Below are 19,310 nucleotides of genomic sequence, written 5' to 3' on the forward strand. Positions count from 1 at the left end.
TCACCTGCACTTGAGAGACTGAAACTACAGGGGGGATCAACATTTATGTTGCTTTTACTTTTGGACTGCCATTTCTATTTCTGTAGTCTTCTGTAGTAAATTCCTAAACTCTGAACTCTTCTCTGCTGCAGTTCTATCCCACTCTGCATGAAATTCAATTTATGTAATGCTTCATTCAATAGAGAAGACACATTAAAAAAAGTGTCTGCGCAATCCAGTTTTTCAAGGGTTTTGTGTCTTGTTTTTAGTAAATCATTTGTTTGAATATCATGTTCTCCATGATATGAAATTCCAAAATAAAAATTAGATATTTTCATATTTCTTTTTAGTCAGAAATCATGGAGATTGCTTTGGACCAGAAAGGACTTACAAGTGAAAGAAAAATAGCTTTTATTGATAAGAACAGAGACCTTTATATCACTTCAGTTAAAAGGTTTGGGAAAGAACAGAAGATTGTCAAAATAGGTGAGAAAAAAGTCTAAATAACTTTTAATCAACATGTTACCAGGGAAACAGATTTTATCTAGTATAAGAGACAAAATTTTGCATTGTAATTATTAGTGAGATTGGACTTGAATAAACATTGGGAATAGTTCTGTGGTTTTCATACAATACAGCGATAGCAACAATTTTAATACGTTTTATCTAAATTCTGATAACTCTTTCATCAGTTACATATAAAGGAGTTGTTAACATTTAATTGCTGCTGCAATTAAATTATGTTTTAAATTATGTATTAATTATGTTACTGCATAACAGGGTAAGCAACTAAGAGGATATAGCAGAGGGATGTATTTTTCAGAATAATTCAAGCTGTTTGAATACAGAATATTTCAGACATTTTCTTGTAAAAGCAAACACTTCGGTTTATATTTTTTTAATTAAAAGTCAAAATTCTGTAGACAGATGCATGATCCAGTAAGTACTAAGTACTTACTCCTCCAGTAGAGTTTCAAGAAGTATACATTTATTTTGAAGGTTCTTGTGCAACTGATTCTTATTCTGTTACCTTTAAATGAAGGAACAATGGTTCAAACGTTGGCTTGGAATGACACATCTAACATACTTTGTGGGATTCAGGATACCCGTTTTACAGTCTGGTACTACCCCAACACGGTCTATGTAGATAAAGATCTTTTGACAAAAACTCTATATGAAAAAGATGCAAGGTAATATATCCTTTTTGATCAAAGTGTAGTATATTTTTTTAACTAGTTTTCTCATTCCTTAAAGGATTATATTAGTTTTGGCAGTTGAAGGAGGAGAAGGCAGGTCGCATCTTTCAAAATTACTTCAGTGTTAACGTTATTTGATTAGGAAGTAAGGGAAAAGTGTTTTAGGAAGTGAGGAAAAAGTGTTTTATGAAGTATACCATAAAGTTTGGAGTTGAAGTAATGATGCGCAGTTTAAAAGTAGAGTAACATCTTGATGCAGAAGCAAAATTTTAATCAGATATCTCAGAATAATGTCTTAGTTGTTTAAAAAAAGAAACTGATCAGTTTAAAGTATCTGTTGTAAATCAATAGTATCAGGACATCTGGTCACACATAACGTTATTTCTAGCTCATCGTGTTTACTTTCCATGTTTAATTCAGCATGTATATGTGATAGGAAATTTTTCATAAAGAATGCCTGAATTCATAATTTCATTCTAAGAGTTATGGGAGCCTAAATATATTTCTACTGAAAAAACATATATAAACTAGTTTTTGCACAAATACACGGTTCGCATTTGCCTAACAGCCAGTGGATGTGCATAGCTATCATTTTAGTTTTAGAGAACAATAGAACTACAATAGGTATAACTGTTGAATAACTAGGTGCTTAAATTTGTATATGCTTTGAAAATAAAGTATAATCATGCTGTAATTTCATAAACAAAGATTCCTTTAAGTTGCTAATGTTCTTTTCAGTACAAAAGAAGTGAATATTAACTGACTTTTCTTTCTCTACACAGTGAGTTTAGCAAAAATCCCCAGATTGTACATTTTGTAGGAAATCAAATAACAATTAGAAGAGCAGATGGTTCACTTATTCACCTTAATATTTCACCTTACCCTGTGATTCTTCATGAGTATGTTAGTAGTTCTAAGTGGGAAGATGCTGTCAGATTATGTCGCTTCGTCAAGGTAAATTTTAATAATTGGCAACATTCAGATACAATTTCATTGATGTGTTTTGTTTGCTTTCGAATATTACTTTAATAATGGTGATTGCATGTAAGATGTTAGATCTTATTTCCATTCTGCTTTGTTGTTGATGATTGGGGGCCGGTGGTGAAAAATTATATAAATCTTATTTTTATTCTCACCTCCAATGGATTAAGCACAGGTACTCACGGAAGCTGGTAATAAGCTTAAGTTTTAGGCCTTAAATACAACTGATTAAAAATATTCTGTATCTCCACATACAGTTGTCTAGTATTTTTTCATATTCTATTTCACTTTTTTTTTCCTTCGCTTTCTTTTGTATGTATTTAGGCAACAGCAACAGATGAGGTGAGTCTGGCAGTCTTTAAACAAAGAAAAATCCCACTAAACCATGCCTCCTTCCCCCTATTTAATAGAATCATAGATTCATAGACTGGTTTGGGTTGGAAGGAACCTCAAAGCCCCTGCTGTGGGCAGGGACCCTTCCCACCAGCCCAGGCTGCCCAGATCCCATCCAGCGTGGCATTGGGCGCTGCCAGGGATGGGGCAGCCCCAGCTTCTCAGGGCAACCCGCTCCCATGCCTCACTCCCTCATAGTGAAGATTTTCTTCTTAATATCTAATTTAAACCTACTCTCGTTTAGTTTAAAGCCATTACCCCTTGTTGTGTCACTGCACTCCCTGACAGTCCCTCCCCAGCTTTCCTGCAGCCCCCTTTAGGTACTGGAAGGTCCCCGTAAGGTCTCCCCGGAGTCGCCTCTTCTCTAGGCTGAACAACCCCAGCTCCCTCAGCCTCTTTTCATAGGAGAGGTGCTCCAGCCTCGTGGACACGCTCTAACAGGTCCGTCCGTCTCTTTCTTGCCTGTGAGCCCCAGAGCTGGACGCAGCAGTGCAGGTGGAGGCTCATGAGGGCACGGTAGCTCTAGCTATTCTAGCTGCTCTGCTTGCTACTCCTAGAAAAGAGCTTAGCACTTCTGTATGATTATCATGACCTGAAACGTGTATTTGCTTTATAAATCAATACGTATCCAAATAATTGAGAAATATAATTATTTTTTGTGTTGCCCTTCTAATAGTAGGCTTCTGTTCTGGTATTTCTTAGTGGGAACTGGGATTTTCAATATAGTATAATGTTAACTTTTTCAACAATCTAATTGCAGCATCTTTAAAAATAGAAAACAAAACCTCTGTGTAAGTAGTAATATTAATAGTATTGTTTCTTTCTGTTGATAGTGAAGCTGTAGCTGTAGGTAAACTTTTCTGTATTTCATTGACTTTACGGGTCTTACCAGTTGTTTTTCATACAAAAGTGATTATAAGTCAGGATATGGGAATATGTTTAGAGCATACTCAGTGTGGCTGTTTATTCTTACTTAAATCAGCAGTTCTCTCTGCAGCTTTTAAAAACATATTTACATTACAAAAAATATTTATTTTCAAATTTACTATCAAACATGCTTAACAAAAACATTAAAAACAACTTAATTCTGAGTGCATATGGACTGACAAGTGCATTCAAAATTATATTTTTGAATATATAACCACCTGCTGGTTTCAGATATTGTATCCTAAGATACTCTAAGATGTTTAAGTAGTAGGTCTTTTGTTGTAGTGTAGTTAAACGTAAAAAAGGAGGACACGAAAATGTTAGGATTTTCCTAAATGTTTTTCTGAGTCTGTGGGGTTTCCTTAAGAATGCCCAAAAAAAAGCAATAGGCATGAAAATAGAGAACAGGGTATAATATTATTACCATTACTACCAAGCTTTTCTAATTCTTAATTCTAAACATAAAATGAACTGAAAATATCACAAAGGAGATGGAAATTTTGAAGCTCTTATTTACTTTTCAGCAGGTTCATAATCTGTTCCACTATCAAGTATTTGTTTCTTTCTCCTACCTTTATCGTAAGCATACTATATATGAACAATTATTGCTATTGTCAGCATTATGGTTCCAGTAGTTATTTGTGAAGCCGGGTTGGTAAGAACCAAGTTAAAATAATTATTTTAACCTTCTTCAGTGCTTTGGTGTCCAATGTAGTTCCACAAGTAGTGGTGGGGACACCGATGATGAGGTCGTAAAATAATACTATGGCAAGAGTTCATTACTGGCTGAGATGGTGAAAACTAATGATTCATTCGGCCACACTGTCAATCTCAGCTGATCACAACATCAGAGTTCTTATAGTAAGGAATTTCTGAAAAATAATAACATAGGGGATTTCTAATAAGAGACTTAGACCACAGTGCAGTGAATGGCATACTGAGAAATATTGTATTTTTCTACATTATTTTCAGAACCTATATACTTGCTTTGAGAAGTCATTCTTGGTATAAAGCTAAATATTTGAAGTTTGAGGAATTACTTTTTTTTCTTTTTTTTTTTTTTTAATTTCAGGATCAAACTATGTGGGCATGTTTAGCGGCTATGGCAGTTGCCAATAAAAATATGGCTACGGCAGAAATTGCCTATGCATCAATTGGTGAGGTAAGAAAATGGAGTTAACTATTTCCGAGTTAAATAGCTGCAAAAATGATTTAATTAATTGATTTCCCTTATTAAACTATTATAAATCTCATTAACAGATTGACAAAGTTCAGTATATCAATTCCATCAAAGATCTTCCATCAAAAGAGTCAAGGATGGCTCATATACTCCTCTTCAGTGGAAATACACAAGAAGCTGAAACCCTGCTTCTTCAGACAGGCCTTATTTATCAAGCTATTCAAGTCAACATTAATCTTTACAACTGGGATAGGTAGTATTTCTTTAAACACAATATGTTTATAAGCAGTCTTACTAAGGTAACCTGTAAATTTTTTTAGTTCAACTGTGTTATTGCAGATGCTTTCCTCATTAATTTTCTGTCTGTAATTGCCCCAAGCTGTAAAAAGATGATCACAATAACTAAAGAAGTAAAATTAATTGTTTTCTATCAGATTTAGAAGATAAAATTATTCTGTGATAAGAAGTCTGAAACATGCTTAGAAGCATGTTTAAGTAACATTTTACTTTTTTATGTTGTTAACACAGAAAAGTCCCTAGCAATACCTCAAATTGTATGTGACCCCCAAAGAATTAAAGCTGTTTTGAAATGTCTTGTTGCTAAAAATAGGTGTGTGGCTGTTCAGACTCCCAGCACTGTGTAGGTGGATGAAATATGAATTAGGAATGAGAAAACAAAGTAGGAATTTCTCCTTTAAACAAGAACCCCACGTTTTCTAAAAGAATCTTCTGAGGCTATTTATTACTAATTGCCCTGCTATTATGTGCATTTTGCTGTGGGCAAAACATTTTTTCCCCCTCACATCTGTATTTTTGATCGTGTTGCTTAATAAGCATCATGTAAAAAGTAAGCTTTTCAAGTGTTAAGTATTCCTTACACAATTCAAATGAAAGCAGACATGAAGGTAGTCAATTATCCTAGTCCAATGGCTAATCTTTCCTACCTATATAATATTCTTAAGTGCTTTGTAGCCTATGCTGTAAATACATATGTTAATTCCTGACTATTATAACGTTATTAAAAATGATTAATTTTGCCCCTTTTATCAAGTGCTGAACTCTAAGCATTCTTATTCCTTTTCCTTGAAGTAAAGATTCTTATTGTCAAGCTCCAATGATGTGATGAGGTTGTCAACAGAAATAAATTGTTGGATATTTTTCATAGCATGCATCATAAAGTAGACAGTCACATTTCACTGGCTACTTTTAACCTATCAACCCGTGATTGATACTAATGTGAAACCGCTTGGCACTACAGATTAAGAATCTTTGCCTGCAGCCCAAATGCTGTTCAGCATATTGTTTTGCAAAACCGTGGTGATTGTAGTTGTGCCAGAACATTTATATAGCCTGACAAGCCCGTTTCTGTTTTATTCCAGGGCGCTAGAGCTAGCAGTAAAGCACAAGACACATGTTGACACAGTCCTGGCTTATCGACAGAAGTTCCTAGAGGACTTTGGTAAAAAAGAAACAAACAAAAGATTTTTGCAGTATGCAGAAGGTGTAAGTATTCCTTGGGATTATTCCTACAGCTTTAGGTCAGCCTGTTCTTTGTAGCCATTGTGAGGGTGGAGTTGTTTTTGCATTTTTCCTTCTTTGGTTCAAATGCGGACACAAATCTCAAGATTTTACATCTGATTGAGTGCAAATTCATGGCTTGATGTGTGGCTACTTGCCTAGTCATCGTTGTGCGTGTGTTTTATTTGAAGGCACAGATATGGAATGTACATATTTAGTACCTGGCAAAGATTGTACAAATGAAGGCACAGTTGTTTTCTATAAACAGGGAGCTAGAACTTAGTATAGTTGAATGCAGACCTCTTAAATGTCTTCAGCATTTTTACATACTTTTATGGATAGCAACGATAACAAACTTTGAAAGTAACCATATATATGTTAAGAGTGGATTATGAACTGTTCTGCCAAATATGATAAATAGCTATATATATTTCTTCAAACCTCTGGAAAGTCTCTCCATAATCAATTGGTTATTTCAATGTATTAGCATTTCACAGATCTTAAAGACTGAGGAGAGATCTTACTGTTCATAAGCTAAAAGTATCTCAGATTCCACCAGAGTATCTTCAGTGCGTTACCTTGATGAGAGGTACCGCATGTGTACCTTAGGTGGCAATTTCACTGAGCAGCCCTTATGTCCCTCCTGCTCTTCCCCTTGCTGTTTCTTAGCATTTTGAGGGTGCAGCTATGAAATGAGACGTGTACTTCAACAGATCCTTTCAGCCACAGTCCCTGATGGGTCAGGAACTGCATCTGAGCTGTTAGCTCAGATCCTTTAATTGGACGGTGCCCATTACTTCCAATAAAGCTTGATTTCTAATGTAAGTCATTAACTTTTAGCACTTCTGAGGATGTCTCACTTCATAAACAAGAATAAAAATCTGCACAACATCTAGCTGCCTGATGAACTGCTCTACAGTACTTTACCTAGGAAATGCAGAAAAATAACAGAACGGATTCCAACCACTCTTATTGTGCAGCATTTTCAGCTGCTGAGCCAAAAGTATGCCTTCTATGTACTTTAGATCCATTACTGAGCAAAAATCATATTAATCCCCTGATGCTTCTGAAAGACACTTTTTAGATAATACTGTCTTGTCTTTAAATCATCGAGAGAGCTGGAAGGGTTCCTAAGCAATAACATCTTGTCAGTGACAGGGTGTGAGCAGAGTGATGTGAGTAGAGCCTATGCAGGGGTTTCACCTTACACTCAGTCTTGAAGATTGGGTGTTAGAGTGTGGGAAGTTCCTGGAGTCAACAAGTCCTCGAGCTGTATTCCCTGTCCATGTCCTGGAGCTCGTCTGCTGGATCTGAAGCTAGGAGGGGACCTACCTAATGAAGTCAGTTTGATGCTGTTGGCTACTGTGGTAACTGAATTCCTAATGCAGCCTGTCAAACTCAAGCAGCGAATTTAGAATAAAATGATGAGGACGACAAAGAGAAAAATCAAGATTTTGCGTTGCTATTCCATCCCTGGGAAAAGAAAGATCTCTCGCTTTTTTTTCTCACCACCAAAAACTCCTCCAGGCTTAAGAACCGAGGTCTTTATGTCTTTTCTATACTGCAGCTGAGACCACTGATCTGCGATCAGATACGGAATCTAAACAATGTGCTTAGTTGTTATATCTCACATCTTTATATATAAGGTATTATGTACCTAATATGTATACTGAGAATCCATATCTTGGCAGTTACTAGGTGTCACTGGCAAGGCTTGTTGGCTTCACTGGCAAGTAGCTCTCTGGGCTAGATGGTAGAATTAGCCCTTTCCATGGTATGTTTAGCATCTGCGTGACATCTGTTAAAGCAAACACATTCTTTCTTAGAGCTCCATAAAGATTTCAGTCATCAGATCCAAAGCACCTGGACCCAGCAAATGCATCCTGAATTGAGGGATTAACCTTTTCACATGAGAATGTGGGTATTGCAGTTACATCTTCCCTGGCAGAGAATCTTCCTTATTTCATGACTTAGTTAACAGGATAACAGCTACTCTGGAAATTCCCTGTGCAGCAGTTGAGATTTTTTCCCCATCCCATCTTTGACAGTCTTCATTCTCCAGCAGGGAAACTGAACTTTGCAATTACTTTTTTGTCCAGTTTTTGGACATGTTTTTGTAGTCATCAAATGCACCATGATCCATGCTTTCTTGTCAGGCATTTTTGACACAAAGACAACTATTGTACCCAGCTGTACCATGGATATCGTACTGTATCTATTGCCTGAAGTTTCACTGAAGTAGAATACAACCAGAAGACAACAATTCTCTGCTGCTGGAGAAAAGCCTGAATAAAGCTAAAACACTTCTTGATATAGAAGAAAAATTTCAAGCAGAAGTCTGATTTCTGTTATATTAAATAACTAGTGTAATATGCCAACAGTTTACTTGGTGGGCTTTAGGTGCATTCAAAAGATACTACTGCATGTATTATTGATAAAGGTATAATCTGAGTAATAGGACACATTTCATTACATTTAAGTTAGATGTAAGATGATCCAAGTTATTTTCCTGTTTTAATGTTGTTGGTGTTTTTTTTTCTTTACACATCAAGATGTAAATATTTTTTAAATTATGTCAAGTTTTCTTTTAATTTAGAGGTGGAAAGCTCAGTTTGCTAGAACTCAACTGTGCCTTGGTACATTCCATTAGTGTAAGTTGACATCCATGAAGAGCTACATAAAGAGCAGTAAGGTCACTTCATAACTTCAGATTCTCCTGCCAGTGAATAGCTGTCTGACCTATCTATACAATATTATTTGACCTTGTTGTACTCGCTTTTCTGTTCTTGCAGCTGGAAGTTGACTGGAATAAAATCAAAGCCAAAATAGAGATGGAAATTGCTAAAGAAAGAGAACGAGCAGCAGCCAGTGCCACAGTGAGAGCTAGTGTGACTGTGCAGCAATAATTGTCCTTTTGGCAATATTAGTAAGTGCTTCTTGAGTATTTTGTACTGGCATATTTTGACAAACAAGTAAAAATCAACGAACATTTTGCAGGGAACGGGAGTTCGAGTTGATGTAGTTCTTGTTAATTGTTGGATGACAGGCAGAATTATTTACTACAGTGTCACTTCGGGCTGGATTTACTTTCTGATGCCCTAACTCCAGTGAATAGTTACACCGTAGTCCATAATAAGTACATACAAGAAAAAAGGGGAAGTTAATTTTTGTCTTTCCATTATTGGCTTTTAAATTTTCGTTGCCGTTAAAATTGTTTAACATTGGTTGCCCCTAGTTGAGTACTGATTTCCCTGTTTAAGCAACCAGTTAACTAATCTGGGTATTATAATCTGGTTATTCCTGCAACCTCAGGGAGCCTCTAAGAAGATGTGTTTAAATTGCCTTGAAATGAACTGTAAGCATTGAGAATTAAAAAAAAAAGAGGTTGCACTTGTCAGTTACAGAACATTTCACTTGCAGTTGTACGGTTCTGGTAGTACATAGTTCTGCTAATATCTATCTATTAGCAAGTTCTTCAATAGATGATTTCAGATTGCTTCAGCAACTCAGGTTTGTCTCTTAGCAAACAATTTCATAATAAAGAGTATTTTCCAAGGTAGTGTAAATTGTTCAATATACTGTGGAAGTTGCTTTGACTGTTGTTTGAAGTAATGAACAGCATTATGGGTTGGTTTTGTAGCATTTAGCACATTTAATTGAGAATGATACTCAGAGCTTCCTAAAGGTTAAAATACCGTATTCACTTAAAATAGGCAAGAGCTTTACACGTATTTTCTCTGCCCAAAGCATTTGATTTTAAAATGTTGTTTTTACATGTGTGCTATTTCATCAGTACATACTTTTTTGTCTTCTACATAAGAAAGTGACTGCATATGTTAGATGCTCTTTATAGGAGCCCTTTGCAGTATAAAGATGTGAGCAGGTTATTCAGAACTGATGCTTTAGAATAATCTTTCAAATGTTACCATCAAAATGTTAAATATATATCAGGTGAATTTCTTGTGTTTTATAAATGACTATGTGACACTTCTTTTGCACAGTTCATCATTTTCTTAATAAAAATAATCAAATAAGTGTGGGCTTTTTTAATGTAGCTGATAGATAAATTATTAGGCGATCGCCTAATTGATTTGCCTTGTTGCTAAATAAAACAACAATTTCGGTGTAGCTCCTTTCAAGCTCCCAAATACATCAAGTACATGTGACAGCGAACACCTTCTTCACCTTCCATTGACTTGCAGAGAGCACTTACTAGTTCCAGAATTGAGCCCAAAATATCACTAACGGCAAGTGTTTAATGTTAGATTTATAAAGCCTGGCTTATATTTGTGATGCAATGTAAGCAATTTGTGAAAACCAGCTAGTGGTGATAAAAAGTTCAGTATCTCAACTCAGTCTTGCTCTTCTATTCCTGGGCCAGCTGGAAGCGCAGTAGAAGCAGCAAATTTGTTCAGCTTCTTCAAAATGCCTGGTGCAACAATTAGCAATTGTAAAGTCTGAGATAAAACGAGGGAATGGATGTCGTGCTTGCAAAGATCCTGTGTTAAAGTGTCTGCCCTTCAGGTTGGTGTTTGCATTGTCCGCAGTGATGCAGCAGTACTGCAAGCTGGTTTTCCATGTCTAAGTATGAAGAAGTGTTGTATATTTAGGGGATGGAAAAGGTGGTTCTGTACCTAGACGAAAGCACAGTGAAGACCTAAAGGTGTTTGCCACTGAGATTCATTTCTTTTCTGTGCTCTTCCAGACCTGAGCTACGTGCTATGCTGAGCACGTTTGTGCTAAATAGAAAAACAAAGAAATTGTAGGTAACAACTTGCTCATTGAGCGTTGCTGTCTTGAGGGCTATATGTTATGACCAGCTGACAACTTGAAGGTGTAAATTGATGAAAATTATATACTAAATGGTTTGGAAGGGAATATGAAAGCAGGGGTAGGCGTCAGTGGTGACTGATGAAGAGCAGTGACAAGAGGTTTTAGCACATCCTCGTGGATTACCAAAATAAATAAAAAATATAAAAGGAACTGCTGCTTTAACATTGCTTTGCATCGCGTTTAGCTTTCATTACCATCTTGGCTGCGCTTATTCCAGGTGCTGCAAATGGTAAGATGACTGTAGGTATCTTGTGTTTGTACAGGGGGCCAGAAGCTGTCTCGTAGCAGCAGCCTTGAGGGAGGTGAGAGGCAACAGCAGCGAGAGGTGGGAGCTGGGAGCTCCAGGCTTCCACTCTACCTGTGGCTTCTCCGTGGCCTCTCCCAGCCTCGCTTTTGCCGTCTGCAGGTGGGAGCCCTGTAGCTGGCTGTTGCAGCGTGGGTTTGGGGATTCCAAGAAGTTAATGTGTGTGATGTGCTTGGAGAGCGGAAAGGCTGGCAAATTGTAACTTTGAAGGATTTCAACCCCCCAAACCAGGAAACCTTAATGAATGGCATGGCACTTGATGAAGATGGCCGGTGTTGTTATTCCCTTCTGGACAGATGAAGTCACTCACCTGTGCTCATCCAGCCAGATGCTCATCCACACAAGCTGGCCCAGGCTCCCTGTGCCCGCTGAGCTTGGCCCTACCCAAGAGAGCTGGAAGGGGAGCATCCTCGTCCCTGCTGGAAACTGGCGCAGTTGGTGAGGACCATTGATGGGCCAAGGAATCGGTTGGCAAAGCAGAGGACAGCTGCAGCTGTGCAGCTCTCACCGAATTTAACAGAAACTGCCCAGAAAGGAGCTGACCCGGGTTTCAGAGGCGAGGGGCTTCGGTGAGATGCATACAGTTAGCACAGCTGTGCGGGGAGCCTCCCCGGCTCTGCCTTAAGCTGCACTGGGATGTCATCCAAACCTGTCAGCCTGCACTCTGGTAAAAGATAAAATTTGCTCTTGTAGATAGCAAAAAATGTCCTGAAATCCTGTGGGACTTGGTCTTGCTATTTCTTCAGAAAGCACGTAGCTTCTATTTAACAGTGAATGGAAATACTGATGGTAGAAGGGGGACAGAAAAGAGCCTTCCATAGAATTATGATGTGTCGGTGCTTCGGGTTCCAAAAGAAGCAAAATAGGAACCGAAAAGTTGCTGTTACACTGACAAAGTGGGTCCTAGGAATGGAAAATGCCTCAAAGCTGTGAACTCCACTCCTTCAAGCAGTGAAGTAATTTAAGAGCTGTATCCTAACGGCCTGGTGCCAGCCGTTACGTGATTTTGGGGGTATATCTGGCAAATCTGCCCGAAAATTAATGTAAGCCCGCACGGTGTTTGTTTTGGGCCACTCGACCGAAATGATAACCTCTGTTACCATTTAGCTCTCCGGTAAAAGGAAGAAAAAAGTTGGGAATTTTCACCACGTAAGAACAGAAGGCAGCGCTCTGGCAAGACGCGGCTGTCTCTGCGCAGCTGGGTGAGGCCAGAACTGAGCAGAATTGGTCCCACAACTGAGGCTGAGCAAGGGGCGCGAGGCAAACCGCTGCAGAAGCAGAGGTGAAGTTCTGCGAGGTGAGCACGGCAGCCCCAGCAGCACCCGACTGTGTTCTGCCGCTTGAAAAGGGGACACATTTCAATCACATTACAGCATGGTACGCTGGGAGGCCAGTTTGGCTCGTTAAAGCCGCATTGTTTTCAGTCGCCTTATTTCACTTCAGAATAGTCAAAGCTATAAATAGCAAATAATGGAAGAGCTGGCAGCTTTTTAAAACAGATCTCGTGGTAAATGTTGGTAGTATTTAGAAATAGAAGGAAAAATGATAAAAAAATCATTTATTTATGTATTAATATTTCAGGATTGACTCAAGGCATTAAACAGGGCTGGGGCAGGGATGGGAGCTGCCAAGGTACCCAAGGGCATGGAGATAAACGGTACCAAGGGCAAGAGGTACCCAAGGGCATGGAAATAAACGGTACCCGAGGTACTGGGATGAGCAGTACTTGGAGATGTGGAGACAAGTGGTACCCGAGGGCATGGGGATGAGCCTGGGGTTGTGGGGACAAACGGTACCTGAGGACACGGGGATGGACACGGGGATGTACCCGAGGATGCGGGGCTGAGCGGTACCCAAGGGCATGGGGATGAGCAGTTCCTGACCCCTGAGTGCCCGTGCTGCTGGGGGCCCGATCCACCCCTGTATCCGTCCACGTGTTCCACAGTAACCCTGGACCTCAGCTGTGTTTTTTGCTGATTCCCATCAGCTCAACTGCAAAACTCCTCAGGCAACCGGGAGAGGAGCGAGAGCTCTGTTCCAGCCATGGAAAAACTTACTAACGTGAAACATGGCAAAAAATGACCAGCACTTTTCTGCTTGGCTTCCTCTTAGGCGATCAGGCCAGATCTGATACGCAGCAGCTAAGCCACCTACGTGCTGTCACGTGTGCCGGGTCAGCTTCCTTTGTCCTGTTTACTCGACCCGCAGTGATTTCAGTGCTGATACCCGTAAGCGATACTCCTGCTGTCATCCTCGCATTTGGGTAGTCTCACACCGACCGTATCTGCTGCAGATTTTGCAGGGCTCAGGATCAAGGACGGTGAGAAAAGGTTCCCTACAGAGCAGCACTGGGCAGAGGCTGCAACGAGCAACGAGCTGAGCACAGGTAACTCATCGCCAGCTCATCGTTGTGCCTGCCCTCAGAGCTGCAGGTGCCCGGGGCTCCAGCAAATGCCCGGGCTGCCGAGCGGTTTCTGTGAAGGAGCCGCCGAAGTCACTTTCCTCCAGTTTTTGGGGGATGTGCAATTACCGATCCTGCAAATGACCCCTGCAGAAATGCATCGATCCCTTTGGAGCAGCAGGTCATTAAATACTTGACCTCCAGATCTTTCAAATGGTGCCAAAGAGCTGACCGGGCACAGTAATTATTTTATAGTCGGCTTAATTTTCCCAGCGACCATTGGCACTTGTGTAACTCCAAACCTGTCTTCACGGGAGCCCGCTGCATAAAATGCTCTTTTTGGAACGATGCTTCACATCTGCCTTTCCTTTTCTTTTATGTTTCCTCCAAATATGGGAAAACTAATTGGGAGAAAGCACGCCGAAGCAGGGGCTTCTCCTTTTGGCAAGACCCTGGAAGCCTCAGCGCAGGGAGCAGCACTGTGAGAAGTAATCCCGTGGCTCGTGGATGACAATCTAGGTTTGTGACAGAAACGAGCTCAACCCTTGATGGTCTTCACAACGTTCAAAGCGTTTTGCCAAAGAACAAGTATTTTTAAAAATTTCTGTAAAAACAGAAGCTCATAAAAATGCCCAGCCACAGCTTGCTTTCGAGCGCTGCTCAGTTTGGGCGAGCTCTGAATTGCTTGAATTAAAAACACATAGCTGGGCTCTATTACTTCATATTTTCTGAGCACATCTGTAACTGCAATAAGGCTTAGGAAACAAGAAGATGACTCTGCATATGTATGAAAAAAAAAAAGCCATTACCTCACAGCCCAGAAATCTCTACTGCCAGCAAATATTTTCTTTTTAGACTATTAAAAAAAGGGAAAGTGAGAGAGAGAGGCTCAAACACTCATGCATGACTGCGATTCCTTCCCAGACTAGGTCATTTCTTCTGCTTAACGATTCTGGATGTTCTCCAGAAGCAAAATGTGTTTTCTTCAAATAAATAAAATGTGGAAATATCGCAGCAAACTTGTATCGATATCAAGCGTGCTGTCAGGCATCCCAGTTTCCATGTCGCAGTTAACTTACTCCTTTTTATTCCTTCTATTCAAAATAAGCATCAGCAAAGTTGGATCGTGCCAGTTCTCCCCCTGCAATACCTCACTGCGACTGGGACTCGAACCCTTCGATCTGTGAAAGCTCCCGTTCATTCACCGGCCTTGGCCGAGGCTTCCAGCGCTACAACTAGCGAGCGGCTCCTCGCACAACACTCACACAGTGAAGCCGCTCGTGTAACAGGCACGATTTGCTCCCATGGCTGTTTGCCTTCTGAGCCAAAGGTATTAATTTCTGCAGATGATCCAGGATTATGGCCGGGGTTCAGCACCGTCCAGGAGCAGAGGTTTCGTTTCGAGGCCCCTGCTGGCAGCCCATCGGGGCGGGCGCGCTGCCGGCCGCGGTGTTCCACTTCAACACACCAACGCCGAAATACATTAAAGCGCGGCAACAACTGAAAGGCAATAAAGAACAATTTGTCACGGTTGGAAGGATCGCTGCCGTGGCCTGGAATAATGAAATATCTTTTTTTTTTTTTTTAAACAGGGGGCAACATTTTTCCAAGCCACAGTCCTCGTTAGTCACGCCGGTTCTCAAGGGGCGGCAGCGATACAGTCATGAATTTCTGAGATGATTTCATCTCACTGTTATTTACAACTTAACCCAAAAACTCAGCCTCTTCCTATTATTTGTGGTTAAATATAGCAGCGGATTTTTTCCCATTCCTTCTTCTCTCGGAGCGGTTTCTCTGCCACCCACACGAATCGCATGAGTCAGAAGGCACACGAAGGAGCCATTCCCATCTGGCCGGGCCCTCGCTGGCTGCGCTCGCACATCCCGAGGTCACCCCGAGCATCGGGAGGTGAAATAATGTCTGTCTGCTCGCAACCGGGGGTTAGCTGGGGTGCCACGAGCCCGGGGGCACGGGGACGGTCCTGCCCTCCTCCGGCTCCACATGCCCTGCCGCGTCCCAGCCACTCTGCTGCATCCCCGTGCAGGGGTTTCAGGTGCCCCAGTTTTTATCCCTGCCAAGCAGGGGGTCACCAGGAGCTGGGCAATGCCCCAGGCAAGCTGGAAAACCTCTCCTTTTCCCTTCTTGCCCTTCCCTTCTGCATCAAGATGCTTTCATTGAGCAGAGCATTTCCCACCCCAGTGCTGCCAGCACCACTCCATCCCCTTTAGGATGCGGGGTTTTTGCTGGGGATAAATCCAACGTCCACCCGAAACGAGGCAGGTCAGGGCATCACCTGAGTAGCAGGTCAATAGGATGTTAAAAAAATCAGAAAAAGGAGAAAAAATGCCGGTGGCTTCAGTGGGAGGTGAGGGACGCGCTCAGCCCCGGCACGGGCTGGCGGCCATCCCACCTCGCTCCCACAGAAAGCATCCCTGCGCGATGCTGCTGGATAAAAACCACGGAGAGCTCAGCAGCGAGGCCGGGGAGGCTGCGGTGACGGGGGCAGAACGGAGGCTCGGCCTCCGCGGGGGAGGACGGTGGGGCGGGGGCGGTTTGACCCTGCTATTTTTACCGCGGCGTTTATTCGCCGTAACTAACCGTGCCGGCACGGAGGCGGCGCAGCGGGGATGCGATCGGCTCGCAAAAACAGGAAAGGCCTCGGCGTGGCCCCCGGCCCCTCCGTCCTCGTGGGCTCCTGCCGGTGACCACCCAGCAGGGCTCCGGCGGGGCTGTTTGCGGCAGCCCACGGGGCGCCGGGCCCTGTTGTGAAAGGGCAAACGTTCAGGGTTGGGAAATGAGGCGCGTGGGTCCCGTGAAGCCGAAATAGCTGATTTGCCATCTCCCTTCCACCTCTGAACCGGCCCTGGGCATCTGCACACGCCGGATTTATTAATTCAGTCACATCTGGGGCAGCTGACATTTATGTTCTGGAAGTCAGGACAAAAATATGTGAAATGCATCACGGTTTTGCTGCTGAGAGAGGAAAACTGCAGGATGCCGTGTAAAGGGTTCTGCCGTGAAGCTCGGTCCTGTTCTCACCTGGCACCATGCATGGGCGCAGGGGCTATAAGGGCAGGAGAAATCGGATGTTTGCAGCTGCAGTGACGCACCACGTGCATGGAGGAGCTGAAAACAGGGGCCTGGTACCCTGGAAAGCCGCTGGCTCTGCACAGGGACACAGTGGGTGTCCCCTCCTGGGGCTGGGTGTGTGGGTCCCGGGAGGATGGATGCATCCCAAATCCTAAAACCCCTAAAATCCATGGGTATTTGTTGTGGCCTTGCTCATCCCACTGTCTGCTCTCCTGGGGGGGTCTCTGGATGACATTTGGATGGGAAACGCTGGCTCCCTGACCACGGCTGCCCCAAACCCAGCGCCGCCCCTTTCGATACATTTGCTCAAACCGATGTGTCTGGGGCTAGAGCTCCGTTTTTCCTCTTTTCATTTTCATTTCCCCCTCGCGTGCAGGCGGCCTGGCTTGCGGCCCGGCTTCCTGTTTGCCACGGGCCGCGGCCGGGCCCTGTCCGGCCTTCCTGCCGCTCCCCGCTCCCTTCCCGGCCCCCTTTCCCCTCGCCGTGCCCTCTGTCCCCTCCTGGCCCACAGCAGCCAGGAGCAGCCAGTCCCTGCCTTTTATTTAAGGAAAATAAATAAAATTTTAAGGAAAGTAAATAAAAAAGCACCAAAAGCAGCAGAAAGGTCTCAGCTCGCTGCCGTTATTTCCAGCCGGCAGCACCTGCTCCGCCGGGAGAGCTGAGCCTGCAGCACCTTGGTGCTTCATTGGGGCACAACCCGCAGATCCCCGCTGCCACACGTGCCATGCCATGCTGTGCCAAGCCGTGCCGAGCCGTGCCGTGCCGAGCCGAGCTGTGCCAAACCGTGCTGTGCCAAACCGTGCTGTGCCGCGGGGAGCCATGCTGAGCCGAGCTGTGCCATGCTGAGCCGTGCCAAACCGTGCCACGCGGAGCCGTGCCGAACTGAGCTGTGCTGTGCTGAGCCATGCCAAACTGTGCCATGCCAAGCCGTGCCGAGCCATTCTGTACTGTGCCGAGCCGTGCCGTGCAGAGCCACGCCGTGCCGTACCATGCCAAACCGTGCAGAGCCGTGCCAAACCGTGCCGAGTCAAATCGTGCCGAGCCGTGGAGCCGTGCCATGCCGAGCTGTGCCGAGCCGTGCCGAGCCGTGCCAAACCGTGCCGTGCCGAGCCGTGCCGTGCCGTGGAGCCGTGCCGAGCCGAGCCGTGCCATGCCGAGCCGTGCCATGCCGAGCCGTGCTGCAGGCGAGGAGCCGTCGCCCCCTGCCGGCTGCAGCCGTGCCCGCGGGCGGTTCGGAGGCGAGGGCCGGGGGGGGCCGGGGCTGTGCCCCCTGCCACGGCGCCGCCGCGCTACCGGGCGGCCGGGGGGGGCTCGTGGGGGAGCTTCGGGACCTTGCACGGGCTGCAGAGCAGAGGGGTGAGTTGGTAACGCCAGCTGTCAGGCTTCCTATTTCTATACCTACACCTATACCTATAGCTATCTGTACCTATATCAATCCATCTCTATCTCTATCTCTATCTCTATCTCTATCTCTATCTCTATCTCTATCTCTATCTCTATCTCTATCTCTATCTCTATCTCTATCTCTATCTCTATCTCTATCTCTATCTCTATCTCTATCTCTATCTCTATCTCTATCTCTATCTCTATCTCTATCTCTATCTCTATCTATACCTATACCTATACCTATACCTATACCTATCTATTCCTATTCCTATTCCTATTCCTATTCCTATTCCTATTCCTATTCCTATTCCTATTCCTATTCCTATTCCTATTCCTATTCCTATTCCTATTCCTATTCCTATTCCTATTCCTATACCTATCTATTCCTATTCCTATTCCTATTCCTATTCCTATTCCTATTCCTATTCCTATTCCTATTCCTATTCCTATTCCTATTCCTATTCCTATTCCTATTCCTATTCCTATTCCTATTCCTATTCCTAATCTATCTTTATCTATACCTATACCTATACCTAATCTATCTTTATATCTATACCTATACCTATAGCCATACACCTACCCCTATACCTATACGCCTATATCTATTCCTATACCTATACCTAGAAGCACCAGGCTCCAGCAGGCCTCCTGGCCGCTGCCTCCGGAGCTGAAGGCAGCCCGTTCCAGGCCGAAGCCAGCAGCGAAGGGCTCCTGTGCAAGTTGCGTGCCCCACTGGTCGCTGGGATGAAAAGATCTGGATTTTCTGACAGAAGGCGCTCAGCAGCACAGTACAACGTACTGTCCTGGGCGAACAATAAAGCCCACATCTCGAGCTTGGCACAGGACGCTTTCACAGCCGCCTGTATGAATGAATATGTGAGCCACTATTCTTTGAGTACATTCAGGCAAATTCTCCCACTTTGCATACATTTTAAGGATCCCCATACATCTCTGGAACACACGCACCCTTGTGCTGGTGCACAGCGCGCCGAAAGCAGCAGCAGAATCAAATGCTGACTTAGCTTTTCTTAAAAAAACATGAGCCCGCTGTGGGGGTAGGCAATAAATTGGAGCTCTGAAAATCCTGCAGTGCTGTGACTTGGTGTTCTGGGGCTGGCTTGG

The 19,310-nt window shown here is 43.2% G+C and overlaps 1 protein-coding gene and 1 long non-coding RNA gene across 3 annotated transcripts in view; one reads left to right on the forward strand and one right to left on the reverse strand.

The window, feature by feature from the left end:
• IFT80 (intraflagellar transport 80) overlaps positions 1-10,208 on the forward strand; it is a 47,271-nt gene extending 37,063 nt beyond the window's left edge. For both annotated transcript variants that reach the window (XM_083847956.1, XM_083847957.1), the window contains 7 exons: positions 330-465; positions 1,022-1,169; positions 1,958-2,129; positions 4,549-4,638; positions 4,737-4,909; positions 6,036-6,159; positions 8,967-10,208. In XM_083847956.1, the coding sequence (XP_083704082.1) occupies positions 330-465; positions 1,022-1,169; positions 1,958-2,129; positions 4,549-4,638; positions 4,737-4,909; positions 6,036-6,159; positions 8,967-9,080 (957 nt within the window). In that variant the 3' untranslated portion in view covers positions 9,081-10,208. The remainder of the gene's footprint in view (positions 1-329; positions 466-1,021; positions 1,170-1,957; positions 2,130-4,548; positions 4,639-4,736; positions 4,910-6,035; positions 6,160-8,966) is intronic.
• On the reverse strand, positions 9,895-18,509 carry LOC310903906. The gene is made up of 2 exons (XR_014587917.1): positions 17,391-18,509; positions 9,895-15,212 (listed from the first exon to the last, which is right to left on the reverse strand). It is a non-coding gene; the product is annotated as an uncharacterized lncRNA (long non-coding RNA).
• Positions 18,510-19,310: the final 801 nt, after the last annotated feature.

The sequence above is a fragment of the Anser anser genome (genome assembly GCF_964211835.1).
Source record: "Anser anser genome assembly, chromosome: 9".
NCBI classification, from domain to species: Eukaryota; Metazoa; Chordata; class Aves; order Anseriformes; family Anatidae; genus Anser; species Anser anser.